The sequence below is a fragment of the Grus americana genome, chromosome 1, assembly GCF_028858705.1.
Source record: "Grus americana isolate bGruAme1 chromosome 1, bGruAme1.mat, whole genome shotgun sequence".
Taxonomy (NCBI): Eukaryota; Metazoa; Chordata; class Aves; order Gruiformes; family Gruidae; genus Grus; species Grus americana.
Genome location: NC_072852.1, coordinates 116,057,969 through 116,079,349, shown reverse-complemented (window position 1 = coordinate 116,079,349; position 21,381 = coordinate 116,057,969). Strand labels below are relative to the sequence as shown.

Here is a 21,381-nt window from a genome sequence, read left to right as displayed (position 1 = left end):
CTCATGCTTTCTCCCCCCGCCTTCACCCCTACCCCCCTCACTCCTCAATAAGCACAGGCATGAAAAGGGATTTTGTTCCAGGTTAAAGAAAAGTCATACTGGAGAGAGTCAAAGAAAAAGTAAAGTTTTGAGAAAGTAGCAGAATGTCTAAATGTAGTGTCTGAACACATTTCCCCTGCTTGTGTGTAGTAGCATGCAAAGTATTGCCAAGTTAAAGCAGTAAAGTGTAAATCCCAAAATGACAGTGACCTTCTCCCATCCTGTATGGTCCCTGCTTTGTTTTGAGTACAGAATAGTTAACAGCCAAACTCAGCAACTCGATCAAAAACCTATGCTGGTGTGGAGCTATAAAAGTTAACTTCAGTTTTAATTATAAGCTTTTGCTGCAGTAACAACCCTGTTTGCCTGTCTGATGCAGTCCTGTGCTGATTTGGGGTGGATCCTGTAAATATTCCCATTCTGTCGTTCCTCCTGCACGCAGTCCTGTTGATTTTGGCTCTCTGGCTCATGCTGGGTTACCAGCTCTTATTTCATTAGAGAAGGGATACTCTGACTTTGTGGTACTTGAATGTTTGCTAAGTACTTTTTGGAAGCTGGTTTATTACAAAAACAGCCAGAAGCGGAACCCTTCTGATTTCTCAGCCTTAGCGGAGGTGGAGAAGTGTTCCTTTCCTCCACCTTACAGGTGGGAAAACTCAGCACAAGAGCAGATAAAATTTGTCCAGCTCTACCAAGTAAGTCAGTGACAAGCCACTAGGCAGAACTGGCCTCTAATCTTTCAGCATGGTTCCCCATCACCAGCTTATCCTTCAGTCTCCTTCCCTTTTAACAAGCTGATATTTTCCTTTTCTGTGTTTTCAGATGAATGTTTTATGTTTTTAAGATCAATTTCCATGTTAGATGTTAGGTACACTGTTATCTCTTTAGCCTGTGCTGCAGACGGCGTGGAGGTGCATTCGTGTTTTAAAGCAGTTGTTCTGTTGTTCCTCAGGTGTTTGGTGAAGGAGTTGATTCAGTAAAGAAATCTCTTGAAGGAATCTTTGACGATACAGTCCCAGACGGCAAGGTAAAACACCAGCTCTCCAGCTGACTCCTTTCCCCCGCATTTGCAGCCAGCCTAAACGCAGTGTTGGCTCTGGGACGCGAGAGGGGATGTGGAGCCCCCGGGAGAGGGTTTGAGCTGGTTGCCCACAGTCAAAAGGGCTCACTGCCTGTGGCATCCCAAGTGCAGCTGGAGGTGCCAGACCCAGAGGGATGTCAGCACTGCAGTCCAGGGAAATGCCTTCCCACAGGAGGACCTGGATGCTGCTGGTTCTGGAAAATGGCTCCTTGTGACGGATTTTTGTAATTTAGGGTTGGCGCAACTACGAAGCGCTGGGCTTTCTCTGTTTTGTTCTCAGCGCTTCTGTGAGCTTCTGCGTTTGCAGCCACAATTACAACCACTTTCTCTTTCCCCAGAGAAAGGCAGCTGTAAACGGGCGTTGAGACAGTGCTAAGAGGCACATTCTTCATGTAGTGAATATGGGTTTAGCTGAGTGAGCCCACTTTCAGCAATTAGGAATTCTGAAGCCCCATCACTTCCTGGGGATTTATAGCTTGGAGTGCAATTTGGATGTATAAAAGACAGTAAATTCAAAATAAATGCTAAGATTTACTATTTTGCCTTTTCTGGGTGTAGGAACTGTAGCATCTACAACAGTTTTGTTGGCCTTGGATTGCTTTACCCAGAAACACAGTGCATTTAAATTTTAATTTTAAACCTCTCTTTATTACTATTATTTTTTGTTGCATTCCTAGCATTCCCAATAGCCATAGGGTGAAATCCCAGGATAAGTGCATTGCACCAGTGTAGCTTTGTGGGTGGCATGGGAAGGCACACATTATACTACTCAGGTAAAACTGCAGAGTTTTCCTGTCCAGACAAGCCTTCAATCTAGGCTTATGAATAATGTTCCTTACACTTGTTATTGATGAAGAGGGAGATCATATTTGGCCGGTAGAGTCATAATGGATTTTGTCTGTTTAGAGGGAAAAAGAAGTGGCACTGAGCAGTGTCCATCAGCACAATCCTGACTGTGATATTTGGGTTCACGAGTATTTTACGCCGTCTTGGTTCTGCCTGCCAAACAACCAGCCTGCTCTGACAGTCATCCGTCCCGGGGACACCACACGAGATGTGCTGGAAATGATTTGCAAGGTAAAGGCTGCGAGTGTGCCCTGGAGCAGGGTGAAGCATCTACAACCCTGAGCCCTTTCAGTTGAACCTCATGGTGAATTTCTAGTATGCTGGTGCTCAGACTGCACTGTCTTGGGGGATCAGTTGTATGTTAGATGAAAAACATGAATGATACTGAATTTTTCATGCTAGCACCACACAAGAAAAATTTGTACAGCTGGAGCTAAACTTGGCATGGGTGGAGGGAGAGGAAGACAGACTACCTTTTGCCTTTTCCACTCTGGCCGCTGTGCATGAGCCTCTGAAGTGCCTTAACACCCTGACTCTGCCTGCGCTGCCACCTCTCATGTAGCCACCCACCCACTCCCCCTCCACTGGAGGCCAAGCTGTGTGCAGGACCCTTCTCCTCTCCCTCTCTGTCCCCCAGTATCCCGGCCCCTGGCATGCTTCTTTTCGTTGGCTGTCCCTGCAACATGGTAGTGCAGTCGCCCCATCCTCACCGGACCACCTCTGTCCCCCCGCCTCTGCCAAGCCCTTCTCCCGTGGCTCGTTCCCTCCTCCACCAGGCAAAGGGGGTGATCTCACCCTTTCCCAGGTGCCAGGTTGTCCTGTTTCCAGATGCTGTTCCTCCTTCCTTCCCCCTACTGCTTCCTCCCCTCCTGCTGACACGGGGGAGGAAGGCATGGAGAAAACAGCAGCGCCAGGAGTAGGAGAAGGTGCCTGTGTTTGCTGTCTGCATTGCAGAGTCAGACTTGCCTCGTGTAGGTGGCAGGAGGGAAGAGAGAGGAAAGCTTTTATCTGCATTTGGGGGGTGGTGGAAGAAACACCACCTGGATTTCTTTGCAAGATGAAGTATCAGAGGCATTTGGCCATTAAAGAGAGTTACATCTCAGCAGAGAAGTTGAAAGCTTTGACAAATTAAATACAAGCTTTCAGTTCTGGCAGCTACATAATGTGTGTTTTCTGCTAACCGGCTGACTGCAAGCTAGACCCAACTCATGTCACGTGCCGTTCTGAAAAGTGAGTCCTCTTTTGTACATCAACAACAGCAAAAGAAAAGAAAACATCTATTACTATTAAGAGCTTAACTTCGGGGACTTTTAGAACATGTTGCATGTGCTTCCAAAGAGAGGGAAGGTGAGAGAAAGGCGTTTGTTTGCAGTAATTATACAGTGTACTCATCTCTCTGCCAGGTGCACCATTAAAGAGAGCTGCAGCTTGTGAAAGCTCTTCATTGTATTCAGGAAAAGATGACATTTTTGGAGAGAGACATAATAGGGAAGCTGGATGACACATTATTAGTAATGATTTATTTTTAGGATTTATATTTTCCTTTGGGTAAAAGTGATTAACTCAGTGGGCCAAATCCTTAGCTGGAGTAAATTGGTGTAGCTCCACCAGTTTCAGTAGGTGCCTGCTGAGAATGTGGTCTCTCACTGTGTATTTGATTGTTGTGGGTGGTAGTGTATAAGGAGAAGGGGAGGTGGGTGAGTGTTTGTTTTTTTGAAGAGCTATTATCTGTTTCTTTCCTTTCTGTAAGAGTTTTCAGTCTGGAAAACACTGATGGATGCCTTCTTTTCTGTAGCATTTAATAATCAATCTCTTTCTTCTGTCTCTTGCATTCAGCTCATTTTTTCCCTTTTAATATCTGATCCACATCATTTCACATCAGTTTGCCATCTGCCATCTGAGAACCAGTCAAGTTCTGGTATAGTAAACATTTCAAGATCTACATTTCATATAAACCTCTTCATGTTTGTAGATGTGGTTAAATCTATCTGTGCTATTAAACTGAGACTTGATTATTCTGTTGGAGAACATTAAGTGCACTCGAGTCATTGTAGAAAATGTGTTCTTATGCTAACATTGCTGCTTGTTATTATACAGCAAGTTAGGTTTTGGAGGCTGCTTTGTGACACTTTTATGATTCAAGATTGGTGGGAGGAGAGTTTAAAGCATATTTTAAAGTGGTTTGTGAAAGATTTTTCCTAAGACCTAACTAATAACATCACTTGGAAGGCAGGAAAGTCAGTTTATATGCATTAATTTGTTTCCTATGGATAATACTGATCAGTGTGAACATGTATATACGTATTACTAACATTTGCATAATGTTATGTCTTAAAATTGAGTAGAAACACACACTCTCTATATGGATTTAGGCAGAGCCAGTATGGAGGGAATAACACTAAAAATCAAGTATGGAAGACTACGTGGCATTTATTCTTTTGACTGAACTGGATAAAAAGCGAGAAGCAAAAAAGGTTCTGTTTTCTCATGATTTGCATTTTTCAAATAGACCTGCATGAGGGGCAAGAAGCGGATTTCCCCTAGGTCTCTGGGTCTGTGCTCAAAGTCTCTGAGAAGCTACTTAAGCCTGATGCTCTGTGGGCTTACTTTAATTTTGAGCTGGTGTTTTTCTACTGAAGCTGGAGTAATACGATGGGATGGCTAGCGTGTTTCTGTCATTTCAGCATTAGTGCAGGCTTCCCCCACCAAGCTGAAAGAACATGCCTTTTCTTGTATCTCCTGGTCCTCTGCTAAGGTGGGCGGCACTCGGGGGAATGATGAGCCCAGCTGTCTTGGATGTGTCTCAGATCAGGCGGAATGGTTCTCTGGAGGTGCCTGTCCCTTGCTTCTACTAGAAGGGAGCAGAAATGGATGAATAGTTCGAGTTGTGTGCCGACTCACTATGCCACACGGAGCCTGGTGAATCGGATCACACCTGAGACTGTAAATTCTTCTTCAAGAGCACGCTGGTTAAGCTGTCGGGTTGTGCTTTAAATTGGGTTAGCTGTTTAATTTAGTCCAGACATAGCCAGAGTTATTAGGAGAGAAATAAATAAACCGAGAAGCTTATTTGGACTGCTAAAAGGTATTTTGGGTGGTCTCGAAAGGATATTAATATCATTAAAGCTGCACTGTTTCTGCTGCCACCTTCCTGCGTATGGATGCAGCTAGACTAGCAACAACAAAAAAAGAAGTGGGTTAATGGTATGGCTTCTGGGCAGACTGGCTATGTCTACTTTTAAGAGGGCATTTTCCTTTCACTTCAGTAGCAGATTATGCCCTTATTTGAAACAGTTTAACTAATGTAAAATTTCGAGGTAGAAAAAGCCTTGCTGCAGCTATACAAATGTCAATTAACTAAATGGTGTGGCTCCTGTGCTGCACCATCACAGCTTTAATGATGATGACTCTCATTGCCTGACTTAAATGGGATTGCAATGTAGTGGATGAATGGCATCCACCCTGGCTGATGGTGTTTCTTGGAAGAAATAAGTGGCTCAAAATATATGTGAGTTTTATCCAGTGACATCTTTAGACAATGCTGTGCTTTGGCATACCTCAGGGCTTCGGTGCAGCACCGGTCATCTTGCGTTTGGCTCCCTCCTACTCTCTAAAATGGCCAGCACGCACAATTTTCTCCTAAGCAAATCTCCCTGCAAAGACCAGTGTGAAAACACACGTGTCAGTGGTCATCTCCATGCCCGATGCAGTGCCCATATCAAAGCAGGCAGAAGCCCTGTCATTGACCACAGGGATGGCAGATCAAGCTGTCGCCTGCGGGGAAGGTGGCTCTTTTAAGATGCTATCAGGGCGCAGGCTGCAGAGCGGGTTGCAGGCAGGCGTGAGCTGGCGGCTGTGTTGCTGAGAGGGGTGTCAGGGTGCCCCCAGCCCCGCGGGGAGCCCAGGGTGGCTGGGCATGGGCTCCCTGCCCCACTAGTGCAGCTAAGGCAGCTCCTGGCCTGCGCCCAACGGCTGGAGGCCGCAGACTGGGTAAATTCATGTCCCTCTGCGACAGGTTGTTATTTCTGCTGGCCTGGGGCAGGCTGGAAAGCGTCCCTTTGGTTCTCCTCTGCAAGGGGAGGACGTTCAGAGTTGCTGTACGAAGCGACACAAATAGCCAGCTGCGTTAGTCGATGACAGGTAGCTTGCCAGCATAGGTCTGTCTGACTGGTGTTTGCGCAGCAGCCATGCCTGATGCTGCATGAAATGCAGGATGCGTACAAGAGCTTTGGCACAGGAGACCATGGGAAGATACATGGTGGTGGCAGGAGGAGGCTGCCAGGTTGCCTGGCTCTCTTTTCTGCTAGCATGGTTTTTCCACATAGAATTTTTTTCCCCACTGGCTTTGCTGTAAATGGCTCAAGTGTTTTTCAGACTTTCAGAGAGACTTATCATGGACTTCTCCCTCCGGACATGGGGTGTGCAGTCTGTGGGTTTATGTCTCCTCTGTGTGTTTGTGTTTAATTAGTGTGCAAGGTGCTCTTTAGTTTGAGTCTAGGGATAGTAAACTAATCTGACCAGAAACTAATATAGGACTCTTATGTATCATTTTGGAACAATTAAAACCAATTCTGCTTCCCTTTAATTTCTGGGGTGTTTGTATGTGTGTGCATGTAAGAGAAAAAAGTAGTGAAAACAGCCAGAAAACAATGAGCAAAGCACGCAAAATGCTTATCATAAGAGAAAAAAGAGGGAGAGGGTGAGGATCTCCTACTTTCAGCTCTTTTTATTTTGGCCTTTGGTAGATTTCACATTCCTTATTTAATTAACTAGGTTTTTGTCCAGATTACAGAGGTTATCCCATTTCAGATACTCACTTTCATATATGGATAATTTGGTCTTTGAATTGGACATATTTGAACATAGCACTACGTAGAGTGCAGCAACAGATGCCTTTTTTTTTTCCCTTCTTCTTATTGGTTACCTCTTTTTTATTCATGGGCTAATCTAGACTTTCAAAAACGTTCACTGTTCTCTGAGTATTTGCTGAAGGGTTTGCTAGGTCAGTGTGTGATCTTTTCCACAGGTCACTTGGTATACATTACTCATAATCTGTGCTGTGTGATCAGTCAGCTGAGTCCCGGTGTATCATCGCCTTGGCTTGATTTGGATAAGCAAGGTTTTGAAAAACAGGCAATAATGACGTTCTTGCATGAATTTTCAGATGAGCCATTGTTTTTAGTACAACCTAGAAAACTTTGGTAATTTACTTGTATGAGATGAAAAGGCCAATGTATAAAAGCATATAATAATGGGATTTCAAAAGTGACAGTGAGAATTTGCCTCCTGTATTTGTGAATCACTTTGGGGTTTTTCATTAGCTTTAGTCAACAGTTTGTGAACTTTGAAAGTAACTTCTGAATGACAACCTTTGTGTTTATCATAATTCTAATGTGTTTTGATTACACACTGCATTAAACTCTGCTTAAATCAAGCTTATTAATCATGCTGAGAAAAGGTCGTTAACATCTCCCAGACCAGATGCCGTATCTTCAGCTAATTATAACTAATTCATTAAAATGGTGTGACCTGTTTCCACTGGGATGTAATCCAGTATGCATCTCTTGGCTTCTTTAGCCTTATAAAGTCAGTGTATCCTGAGCTGGTTTGAATTTAGAGGACATACAGATTTTTTTTGGTGTTAACCTTGCTTGAAATTTACCACATCATATTCACTCAATTATGAAGATGCTAAAAAACCCAAAACAAATAGAAAAAACTTTCCTGCTACATTTGTCTTTGTTAGCAAAACATTTCTTTTCCTGCTTGTGATTTTAAATGCCCTTTGTATACAAAGGCATACTCTGAGTCTTCTGCTTTAATAGTGTTTGCTTATTTCTGCAATAGCATGGGATGGAGCAGAACTGCCAGATAAGCAGAACCAAAGAGGCTGCTTAGAGTACTAGCACTGCCCTTGACATCCTGGTCAGTGGTTAAATGAACGTTATTTCTGTGGAAGAGGAAGAGGTTCAGGTTCTTCTTCAAGTTAGGAGATCACAGGCCTCTTGTGAAAGGTGGTGCTGGGGCATTTTTCCTCCTATGAGTGTCAGGCCGTTCTCTACGTATAGCTGATGTGAGCCATTGCTTTTTTCTTCTAAAGCCTCGTCTCTGTTTCTTGCAGACACACCAGCTGGATCACTCTGCTCACTACCTGCGTCTTAAATTCCTGATTGAAAACCAGATTCAATTTTACGTACCAAAGCCAGAAGAGGATATCTATGAACTGGTAATGCTACCTACTGAGCAAAATTAAATGACACTTGGTAGGACACTATTAATTAGGGTTTATCTGACATTTTTAATATGCAGAGTTATGCCTTTTAACTTGCAGTTATAGTGCTTTGCAGACCGTAGCAAATTGGCCTACAGTAAAGTAATCTCTCCAAGCATTTCATCTTGAGGAGAGAGAGTTGGTGTTTAGTTTATGTTTGTGCTTGCATGCATCTGTGTGGAAGAGAAAAATGAGGAACAGCCACAGGTAATGTGTGAAAGTCACTGTAACATACCTTTAAGCTTAACTTCTTTCAAGGTTGCCTTTTCCTGTTGTTCATATTGTCCTTGGTGTTTTTAAGGACATCGTGTTGAGGCCTGAGTATTTCTTGTTTGGATCACTTTGCTTGTTTTTTAAAGAGGGGTAAATGCACAAGCAGTTGGTGTGTTGTTTTTGTTTGTTTGTTTTCCTAAATCGGAAGGTAAATGTTGAGGTTAAACAGCTCTGGAGTTATGTGTGAGAATATACTTTCCTAATTGCTTCAGTTGGATGTTTTCATATCATTCATCTCAAAAGCAAACTTCAAAGCAATTTTGACATGAGAGATTAAAAAAAAAGACCAAACAGAATTAGTGTCATGCTTTAACTCTATGATTTTACACATGCATGCTGTAAAGCTTTTCAAAGTCCTTTTCATTGGTGGCTGTTTTATTTGTAAAAAGTAAAACTTTGCCAGTTATGGATGCTTTTGTTCATTTAGTAAAGAAGTTCTGGGATTTGCCATTAACACTGTCAACAAAAAAAGAAAAAAAAAAAGAGTAAGAAAGTGCTAGTGGAGTACCAAGACTGGGAAGTGAAATATAGTTGGGAAAAAATAAAACTCAGAGGGGACAGATTTTAGCTTTCATTGCCAGGAAGGACTTTGGTGACTTGTCTTATGTTGAGAGGATGTAGGATTGACATAGTCATAAGTTATTGTTTATTCTGAAAAAATGAAATTAAACCAAAACTCTACAGTCAGTGGGACTATGTACATGCTGAAAGATTATAATATAGATAGGTGATGCAGGGTTATATCTGATGTAGTAACAACAAAACAACACACATTTGTGTGTTTACTTGTGTGTGTGTGCTTGTTTAATGAGAAAATTTGAGTTACTCTATTTAAGTGTTTAATTAAATGATTATGGTGCAATGCAATGAAACTAATGCCCCTATTATTGTAGTCTCCAGAATAGCTGTTCATAATATTGTCTAATATTGATGTCACCTTGCTAGAGGTATCTTCCATCTACTAAAATGCTTTTACAGGCATACATTGCTGCAGAAAAGGTAAACATAATTTCTTAGGATGATACTCCTTTTTCTTGCAGAATGTATCAGATGCATTGAAATAAGACATGGAGATTAAATATCCATGTTCCATTCCTCTGCAAAACATTAATGGTGCTGCTTTGTGCTCTGACACAATCTTTCAAAAATTCATGAGTTCGGTTTATTTTCTGTTAAAAATGTTACTAAGGGCTCAGGGGAGAGTGCTGTAGGTGCTGTACCAGGCGGTAATACTTTTAAGCACCTTTTGTTGTAAATTAAGTGGTGGAGTGTTTTGGCCGAAGCTTGAAGTGCTAGACTTTTTACTTTGGGTAAGATGGCACTTTTAGACGGAAGCACAAGACCAGAGGCCTCCCCAGAAATCTTGCAGGTAGGATGGGGCTGGGGTGAAGGCACTGGGGATGCTGGCAAAGGTAGCCCTGGGAAAGGGTGCTGGGACAAGACCAAAAGTGGTACAGGAAGAAAGGGCAAGGAAGATAAAATCTTGATATAACAACAATAATAATAAAAACACTTTGAGGGATTAGATTGGCTCAAAGGGGCAGTGCTGCTACTATCAGGAAGAAATCCTGTCCGTGGGCACTCCCTGGTGCCTAGCAAACCTCCTGGGATGCTCCTGATACTGCTGTCAAACCTCTCTGTGCAGAGCCCCAGGCCCTGCCCTGGGTCGAGAGACGGAGCTTCCCCATGAGCCTGCAGTGCCCGTGATGCCGGCAGCTTGACGGCACAGGCCCTCGTAGCCCAAATATGCTGCCTGCCTTTGGTGTCGGGACAGCGGGTCCACGGGGCACAGAAGTGTAAGCAGCACCTCAGGGCTGCTGTCGGACTGGGTGTCTGGTTTGGGCAGCTCAGCTGCAGTCTGTGCATCCCAGTTATTTGCCTGCTGTTCAGCAGAGATTCTTGCTTGAAAAGGCGCTTTGGGATGCAGGCAGCATGTGGCTCCCATGTCCCTGCAAGAGCATGTCAGCCACCTCCTTGGTTCTTGTCCTGCATGCATTAGACAACTGCATGGATCAGACTCAAGTTCTGTTCTGAAAATACGTCAATTTTCGCTCCTTTTTTTTCTTTCTCCTCTTTTTAAAACCCTTGCTGAAATCTAGCTGAGATTTTTGTAAATGTCATTCGCCTCTTCTGCGGGTTCTGAGTAATATGTTCCTATATTTGAAAACTGCATTTTAAAAATAATGCTAGCATGGCATCCTTATTTAGTTCTACATTTTATTTTACTATATACAATCATTTCAATGGGTGTATAACTGTATATACCTAATATTTGCGGTTAAACAGATGTATAAGTGCTGATATAAGCGGGAGATAAAATTCTATTTTTATTAAAGAAACCCTTTACTAATGAGTTACTCTGCTTTTTTAAAGAAATGGTTTAAATACTTCAGTCCAAACACCGATGCCGCTTAGCTTCAAAATGTTAATTATTGTGAATTGCTTTTTTACACACTCATACCAGCATGTAAACAAAATTAATGTTCGCCTGCAGGCTGTCATTCACCTGTGGGTATGATTTTTTCCAAAGACAAAAGGATGGTTTGTTACTTAAGTGCTAGCCTGTGCAATGGGAAAAACAGCTTCAAACCTTGTCTGAGCCAGAGGTTTCCAGAGTGTTAAGGCTGTGTCAAGGAATAAGTCAGGGCTGACTCCCAAAGATGTCAGAGCAGAGTCTCTAAATACGAGGTCTGGGTGACTTTGTATGGAAAAGCAGGATTTCCCTGCCTCAGGTGGGGTGACAGGCCCTTTGTTTGGAGCTCAGGGCAGAACTCCCGTGCAATAGCGAGCCGCACAAGGCAGGAGGACGTAAGTGATTTAAAAGCACAAAACGTGTGAGCTGTGGTGGAGGGGTGTAGCCCTGCTGAGGTGTTGCTTGGCTCCAGAGAGGCAGGGTGAATTGCACCAGCGTGTGTAGGCGTCTGGGTTATTACCTAGGTGTGAATTTGTGCTGGTCGCCCAGGAAGGATGTTAATGACCATTTCAAAGACTTGGGGGGGCTTTTCTCCATACAAATAAACATAAATGTGTTAACGATAAAATGTCATGCTAAGGAACAGCTGCATATCAAATCTGATAAGTCTTCTAAGAATTAAGAAATGTATTTAAGAAACAAAATCTCTCCTTGTGATTTTAATGCCATCAAATAATTGAATTCCTGCAATGTCTTAAAATAATATAAAAATGTTAAATGATGAGTACCCATAAAATATGAAAACAGGAATGGAAGCTCTGTTTCTTGTGCACTCAAAATGGTACTGACCGAGAGAAATAGATGTATCCTTGCTTTTATGTTGGCAGTAGTGAAACACTGCTTCCTCCTCTTTAACTGTGTTCTAACAGTAAAGCATAGTGACATAACTAATACATCTCACACATGTGGAGAAAACCTGTTTGATAAATAATGACCACAGTCCATTTCTTCCACTTGTAATTAAAAAAAAAATCTGTTCAAAATGATTACATTTGATGTGTCCTCCCACAGTAACATATTTTTGTGGGTTTTTTTTTCTATTCAGCTGTACAAAGAAATAGAAATCTGTCAGAAAATTACGCATCACATTCAAATAGAGAAGTCCGATGCATCCTCTGATATTTATGGTGAGTTTCTCTCCTTGATTTGTTTTTACTTTTCTACCAAGTCAATTCTAGTGTGCGCAGGTTCTTACTTGCTATTCATTGATATACCTGAAAGGCCTGTTTAATTAAGAAAAGCACATCTGATTCCTGTGCCATCCACAGAAAGCTCACTCCCCTGCCCTGAAGCAGGGTGGTTTTATTTGTAGTGCACTGAACACTCTTTTTCCTGGTGCTCAAGCTGTAGGATCTGCAGCTCTTTGATGAGAGCTACAGTGGCAGAAAGGACAAATGTTTTCTTGTTCTTGTAGTTTCTCAAAACACCACCTACAGAGGTTGTGCAACTGAGCGCCAGCGGAAAACAGCATCCTTTGCCAGTTGTAACATCTTAGATGAATGCCAGCATCGTGCCGTTCACGGGGGCCCTGCAGTGGGGCTCGGGAGAGAGCTGCCACTGTGGCTTGCCGCTGCTAGCAGGCTCTCCCACTCCCCACCCCTTCCACCAAGCGTGATGGCAGGGATGCAGCCAGGAGCGTCGCCGTGGGTAGGAGGCATCTCGAGGTCTGCAGCCGGGTGGCTGTCCAGGAGAGGCTGCTTGGCCCCTTTCCCCGCCTGCCGTGGGCATGCAAGGTGGGTCCCTGTCTCGCCCTGACGTTCCTGAGGCTGGAGGAGCCTGGCCCCAGTGCACGCCCAGCCCTCAAGGATGCCCCGTGGACTCCTGGAGACAGAATCTGACACGTCATACAGATGTGTGTATAAAACATAAAACGGAGGAAGTCCTCCCTGTGTAATTGCAGCAAAATCCCTAATCTTTACCTGGGGGTGGTCGTGTTTCTTAGCTTCCAAGTATTTCAAGTTACAGACATCCAGCCTGGTGAGTTTGCCCTTTGGTCTGGCAGTTACAGTTCTGTAGTGTATTTTAAAGTTATTTGTGCAACCTACCCTGCGGGAAGCCAATCTGCATCTTTTTACTGTTTATCTAAATATTCTGTTTTAATGACTAGAATAATTCTGAATCCCCAAACTGCTTAATATACAGCTGCAGGCCATTTGAATATTGAGCTCTGCTACAAAGCAGTGGTACTGACTGCAGTTTGAATATTGAAGGCCTAAGAGAGAAATATTAACCAGCACAGCAATGGCCCTGGGTTCGATAATTATGCTGTGCCTGAAAGCACTGCAAAAGTTAGGGGTATCGTGGCATTTCCTGTTTATTTCTTTTTCTTCTCTTTTTAAAAATGATAGATGGGAAAGACTGCGAAATGCACTGTCATGTCCTGTGAAATGACATCAGCTGTGTGAGACGTGGGATGTATCTGTTCGGTGGCTCTGACCCTGCGTGGGGTGAACGCTAAATGCACCCCAAAAAAGCTGATTTTGCTGTCATTGAAAGAAAATGGCAAAACTTACTTTGACTTTAAATGGCAGCAGAATTTCTGTAGTCTGTATGTGTCTCATAGGAACAGTCCTATGTGTTCACACAGTGACAAGTGTGTGCTGAAATACGTGTGTGTGGGGGGAGCAGAGGTGAAGTGTTGATCCTGTCTTGGTACTGGGGAAGGCTAGGGTTCCTCCTGAGATCCTTGCCCACCCTGTATGGCAGGTACATTTTAGTTTTTAGTTCTTTTAGTCTCTTTACAGAATTAGCATTTCTAATACATACTTCTATAATCCACAGAGAGAGCTACAGCACATTCACGAGCTATGGCAACACGAAGATCAGAGCTTTAAAATTTTGACATAGAATCTTTAACAGAATTAAAGGTTCTTGCTACTGGTTTTGTTTCGAAAAAAACCTAAATCAATAACGTGAACGCACTGTCTCCGAGCATCCAAGCACCTGCGTATGTCTTTGTGTGAGTGGGGCTGCCTGAGATTGGTTCTCAGTCAGCTGGACAATGCTGGGGGCTCAGCCCCTCACAGGCACTTCAACAAGTGCTGGAACAGGGTCAGGAGCCAGTACTGAAACTGAATGTCTAGAGTGCTCAGGGACTTTTTATTCTGACGATTATTTGTTTTCTTTCTGTGCAGCTTTGTTCAAGCCTCATACTTTTTACCTGTTGTAAAAACATACGTCCAAATTCCCTGTGACTTGATTCCTCCAGAAGAACTGGAGCAGTGAAGTCTTCATTTTGAAAATGGATGAGATTATGAAAATCTTTAGTGACATTACCTGTTGCTAGTATTCCAGCTATAGCAAAAATAATACTTGTAAATCACCTTGAATTTTCAGGATATTTCACAAGCAGCTATTCATTAATCCCGACAATGTAGACTTAGTGCTGTTATCTCCATTTAACAGACATGGTATCAAAGATAGGGAGGTGAAATGCTTTCACTAAGGGTGCAATTAGTTCAGCTCACTAGCCTGGTAGAAAGGTGAGATAATAAAAGAAGTGAATAGCTGCCTGCTGGCTTTGCAAGCTGTTTTCAGTCAGCTAAGAGATCCTGGTGCTGGGGAGGGGGCATAGCTGCCCCTTCAGAGCAGTTTCACCATCGTGCCTGAGCGTACCATGAGTTCAAGTGATGTAAAGATAACAAAGCAGAGCATTTCAGGCAGACCTCACCTGGGAATGTTTCGTAGTGTTTCTACTCCCACCAGCACACCTGTGGTAAGGGCCGCTCCTGGAACGTCTGATCAGTGTGTCAGACCTTGCCAGCATTAAATCCGTCAATGTGATGCTGTTGCTGGTGCCTGGGCACATACGTTCTTGCCTCGTTCACTGGTACCAGCCTCTTTGCAAAGGTTGTGTGGGCAGGAATCAGGGCGCACTGGCAGTAAGAACCTATTGCTCCCAGCTCCTGTATGTACTGGGAACACACTGGCATTTTTGTTAGCAGCTGTCTATCTCAGGGGGCCGAGGTAGTTTTCTGGAGGCAGATTTGTTCAGGTATTGTGCTGGTTCGGTGAGGCCATGTACACTCATAGATGCAGACATTTGTCCTCCTGTCATCAAAACTTTGCAGTGAAGAAAAGGCACCATCTGGGTCACCACCCATCCCTTCACACCTGTGTTTCAGAGTCCATGCACAGTTTGATAATAATCTTTTTGGCAGTTATGCCAGCTTATGCAATCACCGTCACTTCCACCCACTCCTGCCCTTCCTCTCATGCAATGCTAGTACACGTGTTTGCATGAAGCACCTGCAGAATTCAGCCAGGTGGAAACTGTACGCTCATACTATACATGTGTATATACAAACTATACATACACGTTTATGCATATATGCAAGTATATATATATGCAAGTATATATATACCTATATCTCTACACACACACTTGACTGAGGTATTTCCCATCTGGATGAGTTCCGTGCTCTGCTTTACTGCGTGGCAGTGAAACCACTGGCACTGGCACTGCAGTGGTACAGGAATGCTGCTTGTTTACAGGATCTAGCCACATCACAGCTGTGGAAATAAAACCGTTTATCCATACTTGGGGCATGGTCACATACCCTGTCTGCGGAGGGGTTAAGTGTATTTGTGAGATGACCATTTCAAGGCTGTTGCCAATTGCCCATCTTTCATCTCTTAAAGGTGATGCCAACGCATGTAATTGCTCCTTAGACCCATTCTGCTCTGGATTTTTTTTTTTTTTTTAAAATGAAAACTGAATTAAAAAGCAGCTACACCTGCCCTTAGCCTGGTCAGATGGGAGGAGGCAGAGGTCTTCTCATGGAGGAGAATGGGAGGTTGGGACTGTTTGAGCATGTTAATCTCCTCACAGTTAGCCACAGCGAGAACTTGAGATGCAACTCAGCCTTGTTTTAACCGTATAGTAGTTGGCTGCAAAACAGCATTTCAGTTGCAAAGGGGTGATGGTATTAGTAACTGATAATTTGTGCTGACTCAAACTGCAGTCTTGGGCATGCTCCACTGCTTCTGGTTAAGGGTTTTCCAGGTAGGCTTTGCAGTGATGACAACCAATAGCTACTACTTGTTTACAGCTGCTTTTTTGTTTAGTCAAGAGTTTTTCTCTCTGCCAAAGTTGATGTGTTGAATGAGCTTCCCAAATTTCATTTTATTCAGGCTGAGGAGCTCACATACAGATTCCAAGTAGCTCAGTAAGTCACGAAGGGCCATATGCTCCTCGATTCTAGGCTGCCACTTTCTTCCCCCTCCTTTCTTTTTTTTTTAAATGATGGATGAAAAAATAACTTCTCATCCATACGCACCAACTTGAAGGGAGTTCTAAAGTCAGAATAGGCTCCCAGCACATCTGCTTCCTCTTGGCTGGTGGCTGATTCCATGTCAAACAAGCATCTCCCCCCAGAGGTTAGTAAATGTTTTTCTAGTCGGAAAAAGAGAGAGCAAATGGTTGCCTACACCCATTTAGGGAGTAATGAAGTTTCAGAAAGGCAAATGTTCTGCTTTAGATAAGTCTCAACAGTAAATAAATAAACCCTATTTAACTAACCACATTGTATTTCCTTTACACATTGTTATCTTACACAGTGTCAAACACAAATGGCAGGAAAATCACCAAACCCAAACGTAACAGTACCATTTGCACTGTTGAAATTAAGGCTGTGTCAGTACTTCCATTGTAAGGCTAGTCTACAGGTCTCTAATGTAGCTATAAAATGTGCACTGAGCTGAGATGTAGCAAATGACAGGTCGTGTGAGGAGCAGCTGAGAATAGAAAGGAGGAGAAGGGGAAGCAGCATTTTTACAAACTTGTCCAGTCCAGGAATTTAAAAAAGTAAAAGTTGGCATTCTGCTTTAGCAGGCGCTGTTACGCCTTGTCTGAGTTCAGGATGGCATGTCAGCCATAGCTCTCCATTTCCTGGCTTTTGTCAGTTTGGGTCACAAACCACATCTCTGTGCAGCTTTTGTCTGCAAACAGCGAAACTTCTTGAAGTGACCTTTTGTGGCAAGAGAATTGGAAGTCTGTTCCAACATTTTGCAGCTGTGGTATCCTCAAATGAAGCTGTAGATGATTCTGTATAAACTCAGAAATTCAGTTCAGGTTTTTGCTAAAGCCACTTTCATTTTTTAACTTTCTCTTTAGCTTTGTAAAGGTGTGTGGGAAAGGAGAAGGGAGGAATTCCTGACTGCTCGCTGCAGGGACAGCACAGCCTTACCTGCAGTGCATGCAGTTGTTAGGACACGCTGGAAGTGGTTGGCTTTTTCTAACCGTCTCACTGGGTGTCTCCCTAGGTTTCTCTCTGTCCTCTGTGGAAGAAGAAGGGGTTCGTCGGCTGTATGTGAACGGCGTCAAAGAGACAGGCCTAGCTTTCAAGAAAGGTAAAGACTTTTTAAAGTGCTTTTGTTATTGTTTGCTTAATCCTGGTATAGACTGTGAGCTTGTTGGGATAGGAGCTTTATGAACGCACCAAAGCAGGGTCCCGGTCCAAAAGAGATCATGGTCTTTTGGGAAGAATCTGAGATACTGAATACATACCAGCTGCTCTGTTCATAGAATCAGCTATGCTGTATAGTCAACCTCTTTTAATTTTGAGTTGCTATATATGTAGCAGGGTCAGCATGTCCCTTGCAGCGAGAAAGAGGAGCAGGGGCCCTCTCAAGTTAGTCACTGCAAGATAAACATGTACGGTAGAAGTCATCATGGTGCTCTCTTTGTGGCTGGGATTACTGCCCCTAGTTTTGCTTCCAGCCTTTGCAGGAAGCATGACAGCACTTGGAGCAGAAACCGGCAGAGATAAGGCTGCCGGGCTCGTCCCAGGGCAGAGCAGGATACGGTTTAACTGCAGCTTACCCAAGCTGCGGTCAATCCCAACGCCGCCATGCCCTTACTGCTTTTCCCATTCACCCTTCCAATGTGCTGGCACTGCTGCTCATGCAGTCATGGGGGGTGCTGGTCAGGGAGCTGGGCAGTTGAACCCTGAACAGATTTTAAAATACAACATGGGGAGCACGAAGAGTGAGAAGACTCTCATCTCTTCATAACCCATCAGTGTATGCAGAGTCCTCAAAAACACCTTCAGAGTTTTCTTGGCAAGCAGTTATATGCTCTTGAAGAGTTTATTCAACAGTTAGCTGTTGCCGAAAGCAATGGGGGCTGGTCTCCCCCAAACTGCTCCAGCCCTTTGCCTTGTGCTGACTCTGGCACTCTGCTGAGCCGATTCAGCTCACCATCTTGATAGAAGATTGCCGGGGCAGAAATGCATGGCTGGTTTTCTGACCTGCTAGCAAATGGAGCTGCCTTGTGTTGTAGTGAAACGAGTGGACGAAGTGACATGGTGGAGGGACAAGACTGTACAGACAGAAACGGGGGGGCAGGGGGAGCAGTTCTGGCTGTTTGCTCAGCTGTAACCTCTAACCCTAACTTAAGAAAACCCCGTAGGTGGTTCTGGAGGCTGCTGTGTATGTCTACTGAGCTCAAAAAGACCATCTTTCCCTCCTCAGCCCACCTCAGCCCCATATGATTCCATGGCTGACAGGATGGGGATCCTGCCAAAAGCCCTGAGCAGGGGCTGGCAGGCAGCTCTCTGCCAGTCTGCACCAGGGAAATAAAACTCTGTGGGCTTCTTGTGGGGAGCAAAGAGAATATTGGGGGGTGGGGGGTTTCAGCAGGGCTTCATTATTTTGCTTTTGGAAAATGTTTCTGCGACAATTTAAATGAATGTGTGAACACAGACTGCCTCCTATGGGGCTGAAACACTAAAACATGCTTTCAGTGATATGTTGCTTTTCATAATTGATATAAAAATCCACTTCTGTATCAACAGTATTTGGCAGGATATTATGACAAGATACCCCTAGTTAGCAGAATGCAGGGAGGAAAACTTTCTTCCTCCTATTATTTACATTCATGTTTGCATTTGACTTCACTTCCTATAGTAAGTCTAACCAGAAGAGAGACAGTATTTCATTTTCAATCTTTTTCTCCAGTTAAAAAACTTGAATTTTATTTTCTCCTAATAATTTTTGTGATTCCTCCTTTTATTTTTTTCTGTTGGTCCGTGTTAGCTAGACTATTGTTGGAATTTGAGTTGCTTGATTGGACTAAAAAGATAGACATGATACTTTATCCCAAATGATTCAAAACAAGGATTACAAAGAGTAAATGAAGCCCCAGATATGATGTTTATGGTTCCAGGCATATTAATGTGCTACTATTATGACATGGCATCACTAAGTAGAATAAATGAAATAATGCAAAATGCTTGACTTGCCTTGTTTTGTCCTTGTTTCAAATATGATTTTATGGTCCATTTACTTTGTAGCTGTTCTATCTAGTTCATTTTATTCTCTCTGAAACTGCATGCCACACTACAATTTATGGACGCAATTATATGCGTTTAGAAAGATCTCAATTTTCCTGAAGAAGACTGAAGCTCTTTAGCCTCCTCCCTTTCACATGTCTTTCTTGAATGCGGGTAGGTAACCTGTTCCCTGGAGGATGCAGCTGAGCTTTGCTTGCAGCCCAGGCTCATCGAGTCAGGCCTTTCATCTGGGCTAAAGGGTGGGGAGACTCGTCCTTTGCGTGATCGCCCAGCCAGAGGACTGCACGGCACGAGGGCAGCTCACCTCCACAGATCAGCTCTTTCGACCCTGTAAATTCCCACTTCCATCCCAGGACGGTGACCGAGATGCTGCAGCGGTCCCGTTGGCAGATTGGTGGCTGTTGCAGAATATATGTTCCCACCGGCAGTGCCCAGGGGGGACCCCAGCATCACCCTCAAATGGAGACCAAAGCTGCAGCAGCAGGAGCAGCCCTGACTATCGGGGCTGTCAGCATCAGCATGCCCTGGTGCGCTGCTGCCTGCCCGACCCTGAAGATTATTTGGGGTTAAACCCTGGTCCAGCTCACTGTTGTTAGTTGGAGAGCAGGCCCAGCTGGCTGAGGGGAAGGTCAGGTTTCCTGCGGCACCTCAGAGGACTGCGTGTTGTCTGTCGGCATCGCTGCGTCTCCCCTGAAGTAAGCGGGAGTCAGCTGTTCCCTCTGCAGATCCCCTTTTCCCTTGGGTGCTGGTGCTATAAATAACTCCTGAAATCAGATTGAAAAAAACCCCATGACTAACTTACCCAGCACTAAAATTTGCCTTTTGAAGATCTGTGTGCTAGCACGTGATTCAGACAAGGCCAGAGAGGAGGCTATCGGAATTCCTATACCATATGCCCCGGCCAAGTGGGAAACGTTTTTTCTCCTCCTAGGCATATGGGTAGGTGACCACTTCAAATAAAAGCCTTCACTTACATGGAAAGTTAGAAGCAAGAATCAGGCCAGCCAAGCTACTCCATCCTTGCCCCATGCTGTGTGCAGTGCCTCAGAAGTCTGACTCTGTCCTTCAGTATATATTTATTTACGAGCAATGTGTTGTGTAGGGTGGCTTGCTGTACGGTGGCTGTTCCCTTGCAGAGTGATGTGAAGAAAAAAGGGTATCTTGTTGCTGGTACGTTGTGAGGGACTTCCTGGGCACCGTGCTCTTAGGGGTGGTACTGGAGTATCAGCCTGACAATAGATCTCACAAAAGGCCATCAAATTTCAATATCATTTGTGGTCATTAGTGTTTACTTTATGTCTAGACATCACGCTGTCTGGCACTTCATAAACACCTGGCTGAGCTCCTTGAAGTCTGTAGGTAACAGAAACGTTACTGTGCAAGTCTTACCTGTTTCTTTCTGCATTGCAGGCCTGAAAGCTGGCGATGAAATTGTAGAGATTAACAAGAAAGCTGCTGAGGATCTGGACTCAGCTTTGCTGAAAGATGCCCTTGTTCAGCCTTCACTGTGTCTTACCGTGCGCACCTATCCTGAGATAGAGGAAGGGCAGAAACTGATGCAGCCACCACCACGTCGCTTGGAAAACCCATCTGACTCGAGTGACAGCACACTGGCATTTGCTGGGAGCAACCAAGGTATTGGGTTCAATGTAGAAGTTACCAGGAGGAGGATTCACGCTTACAACGTACTGGTGTAACCCCGTTGATCCCTGCATGCAACTTCCATGGTGGAAATGAGAGGAATTACAGTCTGAATGTGCTGGGCAGATAGTATGTGGGAGCTCTGAAAACTGTAATGTATAATCTGCGGTAGCAGTGAAGGATGACTGTGAACACGGTTAGGCTGTGAAACGTGTGTCATCACCAAATGCATGTCACATCATCTAGCTGTGCCTCCAGCGAGTTGCAGAACTGATTGCTCAGTTCTGGGCTGCTCAAGAGGTGCCTTTACCTCTGGATTTGCCCACAGGATATACGTATGGCAGGGAAGGAAGAGGACATAAGCATTAGCCCTCTCTGGGATTAGCCAGGAGCAGACAAGCCCTGTGTGTTTGATGAGATGCAGAAATAACTCACAAGGCCGGTTCAAAACACCTAAAGGTGT

The 21,381-nt window shown here is 44.1% G+C and overlaps 1 protein-coding gene across 19 annotated transcripts in view; it reads left to right on the top strand.

Moving 5' to 3' along the window:
* Positions 1–21,381, top strand: part of TIAM1 (TIAM Rac1 associated GEF 1) — a 191,008-nt gene that overhangs the window by 135,863 nt on the left and 33,764 nt on the right. For all 19 annotated transcript variants that reach the window (XR_008578961.1, XM_054839301.1, XM_054839247.1 and 16 more), the window contains 6 exons: positions 992–1,066; positions 2,027–2,197; positions 8,088–8,192; positions 12,029–12,110; positions 17,248–17,334; positions 20,688–20,912. Coding sequence is in view for 18 of the 19 variants with exons in the window: in XM_054839301.1 (XP_054695276.1) it covers positions 992–1,066; positions 2,027–2,197; positions 8,088–8,192; positions 12,029–12,110; positions 17,248–17,334; positions 20,688–20,912 (745 nt within the window). In the remaining variant the exon portion in view is untranslated. The remainder of the gene's footprint in view (positions 1–991; positions 1,067–2,026; positions 2,198–8,087; positions 8,193–12,028; positions 12,111–17,247; positions 17,335–20,687; positions 20,913–21,381) is intronic.